The sequence below is a fragment of the Mandrillus leucophaeus genome, unplaced genomic scaffold, assembly GCF_000951045.1.
Source record: "Mandrillus leucophaeus isolate KB7577 unplaced genomic scaffold, Mleu.le_1.0 Scaffold81, whole genome shotgun sequence".
Taxonomy (NCBI): domain Eukaryota; kingdom Metazoa; phylum Chordata; class Mammalia; order Primates; family Cercopithecidae; genus Mandrillus; species Mandrillus leucophaeus.
Window position 1 is genome coordinate 4,089,444 of NW_012108808.1, and position 12,604 is coordinate 4,102,047.

The 12,604-nt window shown below is 38.8% G+C and overlaps 1 protein-coding gene across 2 annotated transcripts in view; it reads left to right on the plus strand.

Annotated features, from left to right (window-relative positions):
* The window catches only part of PALLD (palladin, cytoskeletal associated protein), a 446,787-nt gene that overhangs the window by 196,651 nt on the left and 237,532 nt on the right, over positions 1–12,604 (plus strand). For both annotated transcript variants that reach the window (XM_011967795.1, XM_011967796.1), the window contains 5 exons: positions 1,978–2,044; positions 3,637–3,742; positions 6,197–6,271; positions 11,292–11,433; positions 11,956–11,979. In XM_011967795.1, the coding sequence (XP_011823185.1) occupies positions 1,978–2,044; positions 3,637–3,742; positions 6,197–6,271; positions 11,292–11,433; positions 11,956–11,979 (414 nt within the window). The remainder of the gene's footprint in view (positions 1–1,977; positions 2,045–3,636; positions 3,743–6,196; positions 6,272–11,291; positions 11,434–11,955; positions 11,980–12,604) is intronic.

The window sequence follows — 12,604 nt, forward strand, 5'->3', positions numbered from 1 at the left end:
GGTGGGATGTGTGTATGTGTGTGTGTGTGTGTGGAGTGGGGTGAGTATGGATGTGATGTGTGGGGGGGGTGTGGTGTGTGGTGGGGTGTGTGTGTGGTGGGGTGAGTATGGATGTCGAGTGTGTGTGTGTGTGTGTGTGTGTGTGACAGGATGAGTATGGATGGGATGTGTGTGGGGGGGTGTGGTGTGTGGTGGGGTGTGTGTGTGTGTCTTCACTGCATATCCCCCTTATGGAGTGCACACCATAGGTGTGCAGGTGGACTCAGCTCTCTGAATTAGGGTTACATAACTTGAAAGTCCAAGAAGTTCTGGCAAATAGAGGTAGAAAATGAAGTTGGAAATCATGAGGGTCATTAAATGACAAATTTGGGGTTTTTTATGTTACTGAGTAGAGACTCTAGTCATCTCATGTTTAACAGGGACGGCGTGCTCTAGGAAAATCTATCCGACACAGGGAGGGCAACGATGAATTTGAGAAGAAGGAGATGGGAAGACAAGAATGGTTTATGGTAGTCCAGGCCCCAGGCGAAGAAAGCCTACACTGGTTGGTAGACACAGAAAGAAGTAGGCAGGGACAGCAAACATTCCAGCAGAGTTACCTAAACATGGCTGTTTTCAATGTCAATAAACGACTGGCAAACATATCACAGTAGAGTCACTGGAAGGAATACCAGGCAGCCGTACAAGAGAACACAGTGAACGTATGTATTCTAAATCCACTGATAGGCAAAAGTGGCCAAATGCCAAGTGAACATGTCATGTGAATCCATTTGTATAAATATGTACATAAATGTAAATATGTTGATATGCTGTATTAAACTTATCTGGGCCGTGTGCGGTGGCTCACACCTGTAATCGCAGCACTTTGGGAGGCCAAGGTGGGCGGATCACTTGAGGTCAGGAGTTCGAGACCAGGCTGGCCAACATGGTGAAACCCCAACCCTACTAAAAAAAAAAAGTACGAAAATTAGCAGGGCATGGTGGCACATACCTGTAATCCCAGCCACTCAGAAGGCAGGAGAATCGCTTGAACCCAGGAGGCAGAGGTTGCAGTGAGCCAAGATTGTGCCACTGCACTCCAGCCTGGGTGACAGAGCAAGATTCTGTCTCAAAAAAAAAAAAAAAAGACTTATCAGAAATAATACACATCAGACTTAATGTGGTATTTGGGAATGGCATTTAGGAAGGTACCCACTGATCTTTACTATTAGGCTGCACGATTCTGTGCTCTATGGTTATTTTCCTATAAGCATGTATTATTATATAAAAGAATATAAATGACCCAAGTTATATGTATCTTGGAAACATTAAGAATATACTTCGAACCATTGCAATTTTTTAAGTCTGTTGCCTAAAATCTCTTGACATGAAATATGTAAACATCAAAATCTGACTGCAGTTTACCTTTTGACTAAAAATCTAGTAAGTTGACCCTTTATTTAAGAACAGTAATAATGCAAATGAATTTGGGAAGGCATGATCCAAAATCAAAGGCCCTTTTATTCAAGAACAGAACCGCTGTCATATTCAGTTTTACCCAGGAGCCAGAAAGCATCTTCTGATTAATGAGTAATAAAGACATTATCAGTCCTTACCCTGCAATCTCTGGAGAAGGTTACAGTTTAAAAGCATGGGTGTTCTTCACACAGACACACACACATCTTTATTTCATAGTTTATAGCCATTTAAAAGTACGGTTGTGATGACCACGGTGATAAAAATGAAACTAATAATAAATCTGCCATTAAAAGTATATTGCTTTGAAGAAAGCTATTTATAGTAGTACTTTTTTAAAATGAGTTTCTGAAGAAACAGTACAAATAAAAAATGGTCTGAGCCTGAATCACTCTATTTTATTGTGTGTTTCGGTCAAAAAGACTTTGTATGTTGTTTTATTTAAGGGAAATATAATTCTTTGCAATTATTATAGATAACACTGATATCTTAACTTTACCATTATCTTTAATACTTTCCCAGGTGCCAGTTCAACAGATTCCGACAGTGAAAGTTTAGCTTTCAAATCAAAAGCTGGAGCTATGCCACAGTAAGTGCCTACAATTCCATCTATTATCTGGAAACAAAGAATGGCAACAGAATGGTTGGGGTATGAAACCATGCTTGCTGTGCTTTGAAGAAAAAAATCAACTGATGTTAATCAGAGACCAAATACTGAGGTTGGGACACAATTTTTTTTTTTTTTTTTTTTTGAGACAGGGTCTCACTCTGTCACCCAGGTTAAAGTACAGTGGTGCGACATGGCTCACTGAAGCCTTGACCTCCCAGGCTCAAGTGGTCCTCCCACTTTAGCCTCCCAAGTAACTGGGATTATAGGCATACACCACCATACCTGACTAATCTTTTTTTATTTTTTGGTAGAGACGGGGTCTCACTATGTTGTCCAGGCTCATCTGGAACTCTTGGACTCAAGCGATCCTCCTGCCTCAGTCTCCCGAACTGTTGGGAGGGATTATAGGCACAAGCCACCATGTCCAGCCCCAACACAATTTTTAACTTGTAAATTTGAACTTTGAAGTCTGCATTTCGTCATTGATATGCCAGAATTTTACCGTATGCAATGTTAGTTTCAAAGACAGCCATCTAACTTAGTCTAAATGTATGGAAAGAGAAGTCACGTTAAGAGAAAATCAGTTAAATCATTACTAAAATGTGAGGACCAGTTTATTTATGCAAGTTGGAAAATATCTAATTAGGCCAGAAGTAGGTTTTCCTTTGGACACAATCTATTTTTATTTAGATCTTGTATCTGAAATTCACAAAACTTAGCTATTCCTACAAAGACATACCAATTATTAAAATGTTAATATCTTAATTATTTGGCAAAAATAAAATCTACCAGAAATTTGTATTATGGAAAACTCCATAAATATTGAGTCTGTTCTAATAAATTTCTTTTATCTGCTAGTATGTACATAAAAATTATATCCATTCAGCATCAAATAATCAGTGATGCTAAAAGGACCTTATAAGATTATTTGACCACCCCTGATTTTTGATAAGGAGCTCAAGTTTAGTGAAGTTACATGGCTTGCTTCAGATTTCACAGCCAGCTACTTGGCAAAGCTAGGCCTAGAAACCAACTCTTCTTAATCTTCTGTGAATACCTCACTAACTTATATGCACTAAGAGAACACAAAAATTCCAAGATAACCGCAACAAAATTAGAAACCAGAACAAAGAACAGCTGCTAGACTTAAAATGGACAACCAAAACTTTGAGTTAAATATAGGACCCTAACCCTAAACATTTCAAATCTCTGCTCATTAATAAAGATTGGATTTTTTTCCAAGTATTTTCTCTTAGGATTTTCAAGTTTAATATGTTAGCATCTTCAGCAGTGTCTCAGTTACATCAAGCTACTTTTCTTTTACTCATGTATTGATTTTGCTAAGTGTCTATAAGGTACATTCTATAAGGTACATGCATATACTGACTGCAGCTATTCTAGCTGTTGGTTATGCATTCCCATTGTGGAAGCAATTACAGTTGAAGTGGGTTGAGTATGCAAAAAGAAACCTAGCTTTTCTGTTCAAATGTTTCAAGGAATTATTTCTGCTAAAAAAGCAAAACAAAACAAAACAAAAAATCTGACTAAACACTCACCTTCCTATTTTCCAGAGCTCAAAAGAAAACAACTTCTGTTTCCTTGACAATAGGATCATCATCTCCAAAGACAGGGGTGACCACAGCTGTGATTCAACCATTATCTGTCCCTGTGCAACAGGTAAGTATGCCTTGAGCCAGAGCCCATAAGGGGTCGAACTCATCAGCAAACTTGTGGATTTTAAGAATATGACTTTGATTCTAACTAGTATACTCCCTTGAAATATTTTCTGAGTAGACACAAAATTCGGAGCAAAGAAAATTGTAGGTAGGGTTTCTCCTTTCAGTTCACTAAAAATACCTTTAACCAAAGCCACACCACCAATTAGTCAACATTTGCATTTCCACTGGGAACTTCTTTCTCTAACAGCTAATAATCTGATAAAATGGTATCTGTTTTAGCTGTAACTATTTGATTATTCCCTCACATGTATATGCTCTTTCATTTAGCCAAATTTATTAGCTCATTACAAATTAAAAGACAAGTCTGCATACCAACAAAAAGCTTTCCCACTCCTAAAAGCTAAACAAATGAGAAAAAACAACTCAAATTCCTTGACTTCACCATGCTTTTTGATCTTGCTTTTATTTTATTGTAAGACTGCTATAGCCCTCAAAGAACACTAATATAAACTACTGGAAAGTAATTGTAATGAGTTTACTTTGCAAACACAAACAATATGAACTTTAAAAAAAAAGTTAAAAAAATTACATCTGGATGTCTCTAAATCATGATTTAATGAGTATGTTCAAAGACAGCACTCACAGAAAGGTTTTCTCCCACAGTCTAGAAATGTAAACTCATTCCTAAGTAATGAGTATGTCTTACAAGTATCACCATGTCCTCCTTCAGCCTTTTTTACCTATTGAATGCTCAAGGGTGTTTCAGCCACTATAGAGGCCAATATGTTCTATCGATACGTGGAAAATACAAACAGTAGAGAGAAGACATTTGGGTCCATAAACTTGAATCAACCAGTATCAGTTACTCAGAGATAGCATATATAGTACATATTTCCTTTAAACCCCTTAACCGGAGTGGAATTTATAGAAATAGTTGATTAAATCAATGGACATTTATTGGTATTTGATGTTTAAATATTGATAAATATTGAGTGCTTAGTACTGTGCTAGGCATTTCATGACAGGAAAAAAATGTCACCCACCCCATTCCCAAATGGGGTGAATGTGATAGAATATATTTACATGTAAGACAGAAGCCTAGGAAATAGATACATACACATCTAGATATGTAAATACCATAGTAATGTAAAGTGTGTATTTTTAAATGGATTAAATTCTGTGAAGACATGGAATGGAAGGTAGTTTACCCCATGTTTATAGTTGGGAGAATGAAGCGCCCAGAGAAACTCCTTCACTTTCTTACTGCAGGCAATGTGACGTCAAGTAGTGCTCTGGAACCAGACTGCCTGGGTTTGAATCCCAGTTCTACCACTTCCTAACAGAGGAACCTTAAGCAAATAATGTAACCCTTCAAGCCTAGTGTTTTCATCTGTAAAATGAAGATGATAACACTGTGTATCTCACAAGTTTGTCCTGAAGATCGAGTGAGTTTATCTTCATATGACACTTGGAACAGTCCCTGGCATAGAGGAAATATTAATACTATAATTAATTATACTATAATATAATTATATTTATTTATATTAATTTAGTATAATATAATTATACTAAAATATAATACTATAATTAATACTACAAGAGTGTTCACATATTCTTGGGACATAAAAAGACAGTGAAAAGTGAAACCTCTTGAATCACAGGCCAGTAAAGTCTTCCAGGGGTAATGAATAAGCTCCATTACCATCCTAGCATCTCTACAGCTCTGCCAAAATTCTTCATGATGTCCCGTGGCATATTTAGACACACGATACCGGATCACCATCATCTTGGGTTAAGAAGCTAACAACAGCTTCCATACGTGAATAAATCCAGATTATTGAAAAATAAGTGATAGTTCACAAAGAAATATTTTCCATTCACTACTCTGAAATTCTTATAATATTTCTCCAGAGATGAATGTCATTCAATAGGTATTTTAGCACCTTTGTTTTTTGCACATCAATAAAAAAAATTTCTTTTCTCTCCTTTCCCATAATCCCTATATCAAAAAAGAGTACAAGTTAAATAAGGATAGGTAGATGTTTGATAATTTACCCTCCACTGCCGATAGCCAATGGCTTTTATGCATTGAATCCAAACTGTATTTAAAAATAAAATACAATGTCTACAAGAAGTTTTAAAAAGACCCGTGTGGAAGTCCCACACACAGAAATCCATTTGGTAATAGCATTTAAAAACTCATGGATCCCCAAGGACCCAGGGAACTTTTACCTTGAATATCCTTTTGAACAGAGAAGAGTAACAGATGTGAGATGAGGAAGTGGAACAACGTCTGTACTGTAAGAGTAGACAAGTAAAATGATGTATGGCGATACTTTCATTCACTCGTTTCATTCAAGTGGGGCGATCCCCATAATGAAAGGTTTCTTCAGCCCATCTTTTAGGCGATTTATATATTTAGAATTTGATCCATGTGTCTCTGCTTTTGCAGGTTCACAGTCCAACTTCATATCTTTGCCGACCTGATGGAGCCACCACTGCCTACTTTCCTCCTGTTTTTACAAAGGTCTGACATCTGGAAGTCTCATTCTCTGTGTTTGCTTTGGTCCTTCAATTTCATTTACATGTGGCTTCATGTAGCAATCTTTAAAAATTAAAAAGAACAGATTAGTAGGCTGATTACCATGGTTACCTTTGGGATTAAATAGATATTTGTTGAACAACTGCCATGTGACTATAATCTTGTGATGGGTTCTGAGAGATGTGAGCAGGAACCTGATAGAGCCTAAAATCTAGTGGGAGAGCCAAGACAGGTAGAAAAAAGATTTAAAACAAAAACAAAAACAAAAACACTGCTGTGTAGGAAATTGCTTGGGAAATCTAGCAAGTTTTATAGAAATTCAGAAAAACTGACTAATTTTCCATTTGTCGAGTCCAGAATTTGCATTGCCAGGCTGAATGGCATCCGTTTCATTGGTCAGCCTCTCAAGTCAGAAATGGTTCCATATAGCATTTCTTCTCTTCCTTTTTCCTTCCTTTTTTTTAGAGAAAATTATAAAACTTTATTAAAAGACATTTTAAAAGGCCCAAATAAATGGAGACATGTGCCATGCTTGCAGACCGACAGACTATAAAGTCATGACTCCCTGATTAATCTGTATTTAATGTAAATCTGGCTACAATTCCAACAGCTTCCTGGGTATTTTTGTTTTGTTTTGTTTTGTTTTTACTTTAAATTCTGGGATACACGTGCAGAACATGCTGGTCTGTTACATAGGTATACATGTGCCATGGTGGTTTGCTGCGCCTATCAACCCGTCATCTAGGTTTTAAGCCCTGCATGCATTAGGTGTTTGTCCTAATGCTCTCCCTCCCCTTGTCCCCCACCCCCCGACAAGCCCCAGGTGTGTGATGTTCCCCTCCCTGTGTCCATGTGTTCTCATTGTTCAACTCCCACTTATAAGTAAGAACATGCGGTGTTTGGTTTACTGTTCCTGTGTGTGTTTGCTAAGAATGATGGTTTCCGGCTTCATCCATGTCCCTGCAAAGGACATGAACTCATTCTTTTTTATGTCTGCATAGTATCCCATGGTGTATATGAGCCACGTTTAAAAATATGGAACGCTTCACGAATTTGCGTGTCATCCTTGTGCAGAGGCCATGCTCAGCTTCTCTGTATCATCCCAATTTTAGTATATATGTGCTGCCAAAGCAAGCACAGGTTCCTGGTTTTTAATTGTTTGTTTGACGTAGAATTTAGCAACCTAATTCGAAAAGTTGTATGGAGGAAAAACAATGGCTAAGAATAGCTAGGATACACCTGAGGAAGGAAAATAAGGTAGTGTTAGGAAGGAGTGGGATTTGTCCTATGAGATAGCAAGACGTTTTAAAGGGATAGTAATTAGGGCAGTATGGTCCTGGTATGAGGCTAGAGAAATTGATGTGAAATCAGAGTAGAGGCCACAGAGATACTGAATACTTACAGAAACTTGCAAATCACTGGAGAAAGAATTGATTCTTCAGCAGAGGTGAAAAAGTATCCAGTTGGACTCCTACCTCATACTTTTCACAACAAACAATTCCTAGTAAAGACAAATGTGAAAGCAAATCTACAAAACTTTTGTGAGGCAGAAAAGAAAAGCATTTTTGTAATCTCCATTTAAGGAATGATTTTTTTTCCCTTCAGTTGGTTGAATCCAAGCTTTATAAAATATCTTTTCATAAGCAGTTACAGTATTTCCAGTTGGGCACAGGCAACAAATGTTAACAAGTGGTAACGACTTGGAAACTACCCTCCTAGCTAGGCTGCTAGAAAAGAAGTCATGTAAAACCCTGCCTAAAACTATGTCAATCTGATAACCAATGAAGTCTTCCTTTGATGTTAAGAACAGAACATGTTTACAGAGGGGTGGACACTCCACATTTAGGATGTAGTTTAAGAGTTTTGCAGAAGCAGCTTCCCAAGGTCATCACCAGAAAAGGGTGTGTTGCCCGATGTATTGGTAACCAAGATACAGTTGATTTGGGGGTGCCAGGGCCCAACACGCCTCTTGGTTTAAATAAATAAAGTCCATGCTAGTGGCACAAGGGAAGGAAGAAAGGATGCGAAGTTTTACTTTCTTTCACTACTGGGCTTTCCCGCATGGGTCTGGCATGTGTAGATGTTATGGAATTCCTCCTGGGCACCAAGAGGAACTCTCAAATACTAAGTACAAAATCCTGTTTCCTCCCTTGCAGTCCAGCTCCTGCAACATAGTCATTCTATTAGTGGTCTTTCCCCTTTCCCCAAAAGAAAACCATGAAGCATTCTTTGTGCTAACAGCACAACTTTAAAGAGAAGTAAACCAAAACTCTGTTTTTCATATAGGTTGATTTTTAAGAACTCTCAAACTGTCAATTCACTGGAAGCTCAGAGCCATGGGAAGCTCAGAGCCACGGAAGCTCAGAGCCACGGAAGCTCAGAGCCACGGGAAGCTCAGAGCCACTTCTCCAGCCTTCCACTTTCTGTGTCTGGACCATGGAACATCTCTCTTCTGCAGGGCTGTTCCCTTCCTTGATGCATCTGCTTTTCCCTTTCTCACTTTAGGCAGCTTCTGTCTCTGATTTGCAGGGTCCTTCTTAGGCCTGGTCTCTGGTTTTGGAGGGGTAGGTTTAGAAAATAATCCTGCTTATCTCTGTAAATCAAACTAGCCTTTACTTTGTCACTCACAGCACCTTCATTGGGCTTTCTCTTAGGCATGATGATGACAATCAATGGCAGGTGCGCTGGCTTTCACAGTCCAAGGGTTGCCTCCATCTGTTTTCTCATGCTACTCTGGAAAAGATTCGTAGGTCCTAGGTCTCACAGCTGGTCACAGGCAGAGCCAGTGCTCCTGCCTGCAGACCACCTGGCAGATTGGTGGGTTGTGGACCACAGGACTGTGGGTAGTATGGACGTACATGTGACATTTCTCCCCAAATAGACCCCTCCAAGGAAGCACAGTGTCAGGCGGACTTGATGGTATGGCAAGAGGGGCCCTTATATGGATCCTGAAACCCCCAGGGCTCCAAGATACTACACAAAGTAGATGATCCAGGTTGCCATGAGCATCCTGTAAAGGCTGGCATTCGGTCTCCTTTGGGACTCCTTGTTATGTTCCCGAAGGTTCTCCTAATGGCTTACTATGTTTAGCCATGGCTTTTGCCAAGATAAAAATGTTAGCTCCAGGAGGATCCAAATGGCAATCCTGGAATAACTGTGGAGCTTTGACTGCTTAAGTTGCTTGGCATCTACCCATTTCCTACATCTCTGACTTTCTGACACTGAAAAAAAAATGTATAATCTTAGGAATAAATCAAAGTCTCTTTTGGTGCCTCAAAGCTGAAGCATGAAAAATATTTCAGTGCCATTTGTAGTCTATCCTGAACAGCTTCCCGGACAAGCCTAGAGACATTTAATAGGTTAACCCATAGAAGCTGGACCCCATAAGTGACATTTACCCTGTTTTGATCTAATAAATTAGCTATTCTATGGACCCGGTCACAAAGAAAGAAAAATACTATTTAAAACCAGAGATTTTCTCCATTTACATATAAGAAAGAAGAAAGAATGAAGTCAGAAATAGTTGATCATCTAAACCTTTTCACTTAAAGACATTCTAGTTAACTACCAAAATGTTTATCAAATGTCTTCTCAGACTTCACATTAGACTTTTATAGTTCTTCTGCCAATGTCATAGGCTTTTAGAATTTCCTCAGGGTTTTAGCACACTTACTGCAGGACATTGGTGACAGAATTGGTTTTTCCAGAACATCATTTGTTGTCCCATCAGATAATTTTAGCACACATGCATACAAACAAAAAAATTCACACTTCCTAATGTGAATTTGTTTGCTTTTAGTCTATATATGGGTAAATTATGTTTGAGTTATTTTGAGAGTCCTACACCCCACATTTGATCCAATATTCTTTTTTTGAGATGGAGTCTTGCTCTGTCACCCAGGCTGAAGTGCAGTGGTGTGATCTTGGCTCACTGCAACCTCTGCCTCCTGAGTTCAAGTGATTCTCCTGTCTCAGCCTCCCCCAGTAGCTGGGATTACAGGTGCCTGCCACCACGCCCAGCTGATTTTTGTATTTTTAGTAGAGACATGGTTTTACCATGTTGGTTAGGCTGGTCTCGAACTCCTGACCTTAGGTGATCCACCCGCCTCGGCCTCCCAAAGAGCTAGAATTACAGGTGTGAGCCACCACGCCTGGCCTAGATCCAATATTCTATAGTCGAAGTTTAAATAGTAAGAAAGTTTAAAGGGCCCTTATTGCTAGTTAATTCTGGAGAAGAAGGGTAGAGAGAAGATATATGTGAGGGAAATATTAATGTCCTGATATTTAAGAACAAGTATAAAAGCTTTACTTCTTTGTATCTGTAAAGCCAAATTAATTTCTAATCTGTTGGATTGTAAAGATTTATTGGTCTGGAGTTGGAGTGCGGTGAGGGACAACAAAGGCAGGAGCCAAGAAGGAGGAAATGAAAGTCAATAAGGAAGAAGTGCAGCATGTTTCATTACTTTACTCAGAATCTCAAAATGAGAAAATACAGAAACCCCTTAGCTTAATAAACTCAACATCGGAAACTAGTCGGGCAGAGGTGGTACATGAAAAGGCTGAGGCATGTGAAAACAAATGCATGTCTTTTTTCTCTTCTTGTCTGGTTTTCATAAGAATCTACTTTTATTTAGAGTGTGATTGTTTCAAGAAATTCACATTCCACCCGCTTCCTCTTAAATGTAGATAAAGAAAGTTAACAGTGGTTACCATCAAATTCCATAAATGCAGAGCAGTCAGTGCAAATTCGCAGACAGGCCAGAAAGCTCTGCAGGACTTTGGTAAACTTTACTCATTTTATGACTTGGAGAGGGTGAAAAGCTGATAATCAGTGGGTTCAAAGGTGTTTATCCTTACCTGAGTCAGTACTAATTATTTTATGATGCAAGTTTTGCATTTTGTGTTTGTATCTGTTTTGTCTAGGATTTGGAATTTTTCTTCTGTGTTGTGAAATTGCTTAAAAATGCACCAAAGTCTGATGGGGTACATTTTCCTTGAATTTCAGGAACTTCAAAACACAGCTGTGGCGGAAGGCCAGGTGGTGGTTCTGGAGTGCCGGGTCCGAGGGGCACCCCCTCTGCAGGTCCAGTGGTTTCGGCAAGGGAGTGAAATCCAAGACTCTCCAGATTTCCGAATTCTACAGAAAAGTAAGGAGAAGTGCCCATGTCCCGAAGTCTGACCATTTTATTCTCTCCAGCTTCAAGAAGACCAAGAAGGGCTAAGTCATTGAGATGAATTGATCTCTATTTTCAAAGAGTAGCAAGATTAGATAATCTACAGTGTGTTGAAATCCAGTAATGGAAACTGTGACCCCCTTGAAACTCTAATGAAAGTGACATATTCTTTCTTCTTAAAAAATGCATGTAGACATTTGGACTCAGATGTGCATCAATAATTTTAGGAGGTTCACAAGGCTCCTAGAGCCCATCTATGAACTGCAGTTGGAAAAATGTCCTAGTGTAAGCTGATACAGGAATTTGAGTTTCTATGTTTTATAGAAATATAAACTGATCTATCGCTTTATATCTTTTGTATGATGGAGTTTGATTGTAACATTTCTTCAGTCATGTCCTAGATAAGGTAATGGAAAGGAAGAAGTAGGTTTTTTTTATTAATGGAATCCCATTCTAATACTTTGTTCTAATTTATTTTTTTCATGCGGCTAACAGAACCTAGATCTACAGCTGAACCTGGTAAGAATATTTTTAGGGGTTTTTTTGGTGGGAGAGAGAGCGGATAATGTATCTTTTGGGTCTCAATAGTTCTTTGTTTCTATCTTAAAGCCGTAAGCAAAACAGTGTTTTTGTGGTTCCCTGGAAATGTGAAACCCCCTTAAAGACAGTATCTTCTTTATCATGGAGTCTGTACACTGCATTTTACATCAGTGTCTTTATTAGCAAAACATCAAGTTCCATTCAGACAAGAAGGTCAAGCTCAGTGACTTCAGGCTTTTTAAAATACAGTCTTTTAGGCTCAGAAAGCAAACTAAGCTGATGATGAAAAAACATCCTCCTAAAATTCCAGTAGAGAAGGACAATCTACTGCATGTTTGTACTGATCAGAACCCACTAACAACCCCAGCTTAGAAATGTGTCTCAAATGAGAGCAGCTCAAAGAGGTAAGCAAAATGGACCCCCAGGCATTTCTCATTTATGTGCTCTGAACCATAAACTTTTACTATTCTGCAAGCATAAAGAAAGTCATCTTGCCCCCAGATCACTCTTAATTATCAGGTCGTTTGACCAGATCACAGTGCTATGTGATCCAGCTGTTCCCTGCCTCAGATATATTGCATGTTTATGGTTCCTCGTGGACTGA